This window comes from Halyomorpha halys, unplaced genomic scaffold (assembly GCF_000696795.3).
Source record: "Halyomorpha halys isolate HHAL.00 unplaced genomic scaffold, Hhal_1.1 Scaffold161.1, whole genome shotgun sequence".
Classification (NCBI taxonomy): Eukaryota; Metazoa; Arthropoda; class Insecta; order Hemiptera; family Pentatomidae; genus Halyomorpha; species Halyomorpha halys.
Genome location: NW_027105190.1, coordinates 288,192 through 290,917, shown reverse-complemented (window position 1 = coordinate 290,917; position 2,726 = coordinate 288,192). Strand labels below are relative to the sequence as shown.

Here is a 2,726-nt window from a genome sequence, read left to right as displayed (position 1 = left end):
AAAAAAAAAAGAAAGATTTAATTTTAAAAAATACAGATATAAACCCAACCTTATTAAATAATTATTTAATAAATTATATAAACCTATTCGTTCTAGTGAAGGAATGTAATCGCTAAAAAATTAAGACCGTTCTCACTAGCTCTTTTTGCTAAACTGGCTCATTCATGAACTACACACTCTTAACTGCTTCTACCGCATGGTCTGTTTAATCTGTCCAGGCTACTAATGTTTTAGTTTTTATAATTTATTTAAGTTAATGCTTGCTGACAATCTAACGTATTTGAACCATCATGCAGCGAATAAAGTAAGTTTTCGAACATTTTGAAGTAATTTAAATTTAATATTTACTTATAAGAATATAAGTTCTAACATATGCTGTGTATTAGTCTCAATTTAGATTTATGAATAATTTGGAAGCCAACTTCATTTAATAAAGTACCTGATAGTTTTATAAATTATTAATTTACTGAATGAAACTTTATCTAAATAACTATTTTGGTCTCAATTCTTTTTAAATACACATGCTGTATCTAATGCAGTTGTATATTTCTTCATGAGGATTTCACATTAAGAAATATACAACAGGTTTTATACTCACTTTGGTGTATTTTATTGGTGTAAAGTAGACACCAGTTTTGAGGATCCTTCAATTAATTATAATTTGTAATTGAAACTTAGGTAAAGTTAGCTTTACAGTTATAGATAATGCTCTTATACATCTAATGGAATTTTATAGTATCAAATACTGTAGTAATAAAAGCTATCAGAGTTTCAGTTCATTTTTAACATTATTCGGTAAAATTACTCGTGTTAAAAGTGAGGAAAATCAACTTAATTTGTTGATCTACTGATTGATTTATTACACTATATTATGTACTGATTGCTGTTTTTTAGATTATAGCTTATTCACAATTTTTTTTTAAAGCATAGTTGTTTTATTTGCATTTTAAAGAAAATTTTGTTTTTCTTTCAACAGAAAACCCACTACTCACAAAGGAAAAAAATTCATTTTGGACCGTGAACCCAAGCTTATAGAAAATAAAAAAGAAAGTTTATTCTTATATGGGCGTAAAGGCAGTGAAATAGTTAATAATTGCTTGAAAGATTTGGTAAGTATTTTAAAAACTTTTTTGTTTAAATTTTATTCGAAAGCACTATCCCAGAGGTATATTAGTTTCAGTAGAACCCATCACACTTATAAGTAGATATTTGGAAGATGAAATGGAGTATCAGGTATGTTCAAGAGAAGTAAAGGCCAATTCTTAGTCACAAGGATATCCTTTTCTTTTCCCATGAAATCCTTTTGGTTGCTGTTTATTCTCTTTAATGATTTCCTACCATAATACTTTTGCAACAGAAACAGTAATAATGTATATTATTGGCTCATTGCTCCTTAATATGCTAATATTCAAACTCACCAGCTTATGGCTATTGTTCCCCTCTTAATAGCATATACTTAAAGCCAAATAGTGAAATATTTTCAATAATGAGAAAATATTGACTATGGATAATATATATGAGAAGATGGTTGGGGTGCAGTCAGAGAAATGAGTTGAAAAACTTACTCAATAGTGCTAATGTTTCGGCCAGAATTTCTAGCCTTCATCGGGGCTTAGGAGTAAAAAACAAAATAACAGCCAATGAATAAAAAGAAACATAGAATGATTAAAATAAATAATTCTACAGAATGAAAATTTATAAATATACAAAGAATTAATGAAGGAAGTGGGAAATAAAACTGTGTGCGTGCGAGCATGGGTGTATAGGTCATTAAACATGTAAGTAAAATAAGATGCGGTAAGATTCTGAGTTAAAAAGTACATTGGGAAGATGATGACACTATAAGTTATTTGGATGGGTAAAAATAAGAAATTTTAAAAATGAAACGTATAAAAGTGTGACAACAAATGATTTTTAAAAAGTATGTACTAATGTACTTATCAACTCAAAATCTTACCACTCGTTCTGCTGACCTCACTTGGATTTCCGATCTCCTTCAAGTAGGTGTGTTTTATGTTTTATTCCCAATTTTATTATCTTTCTTTTATCCTCTTCTGCTCTATTTTCTTATTTTTCCTTTTGTTGTTTTTGTTAAAACACTATTGTTTTCAAAAGTGCCTTCGTATCACACTTGGAATGTGAGTAGAAAAACATTTGAACGATGTAAACAAGGAAAACTAATAAACAGATATTCAAAGTAACTATGATAGGTAGTCTGTACACTGTGCATCCCAATCTAGGTGAGTGCTCATTTCTTTGCATGCTTTTAGTAAATGTGCTTTCGGAATTGGAGGTTGGTTGCAACTCAACGATTAAACTGGTGGAAGCTGCTTGAGGAGCCCAGGACCCAGTAATGGGTTGCCTATTGAAGAGGGTTGCAGGGCCAGCCAGTGTTACGTGCTCTTCTATGAGTCTGATTAGACTCATTGACTACAATGTTTACCAAAATGACTGTTGCAACCTTCGTTGGCAGTTATGGGAATTACTTGTGGCAGAACAAGAGACTGCTTACTGAGAGAGCTCCAATCACTTCTATGACCTAATCTAGACTGAAGGGATAGTAATGCTTTATGAAAGCAACGACTAGTGCTACCTTAGCAAGGAGTTTAGGAAACAAACATTCATATTCTCTGATTAGACACTTATTTATTTGTTATTTTTGTATTTATCAATGTATCAATATTATATTTTGTTTTAGTAATGTACTATATATTTATTATAATGAT

General features: G+C 30.2%; 1 protein-coding gene across 1 annotated transcript in view; it reads left to right on the top strand.

Annotated features, from left to right (window-relative positions):
* The first annotated feature begins 143 nt into the window (after positions 1-143).
* Positions 144-2,726, top strand: part of Non3 (Ribosome production factor 2-like protein Non3) — a 4,868-nt gene continuing 2,285 nt past the window's right edge. The window contains exons 1-2 of the mRNA XM_014417554.3: positions 144-304; positions 977-1,109. Of these exons, the coding sequence (XP_014273040.2) occupies positions 291-304; positions 977-1,109 (147 nt within the window). The 5' untranslated portion in view covers positions 144-290. The remainder of the gene's footprint in view (positions 305-976; positions 1,110-2,726) is intronic.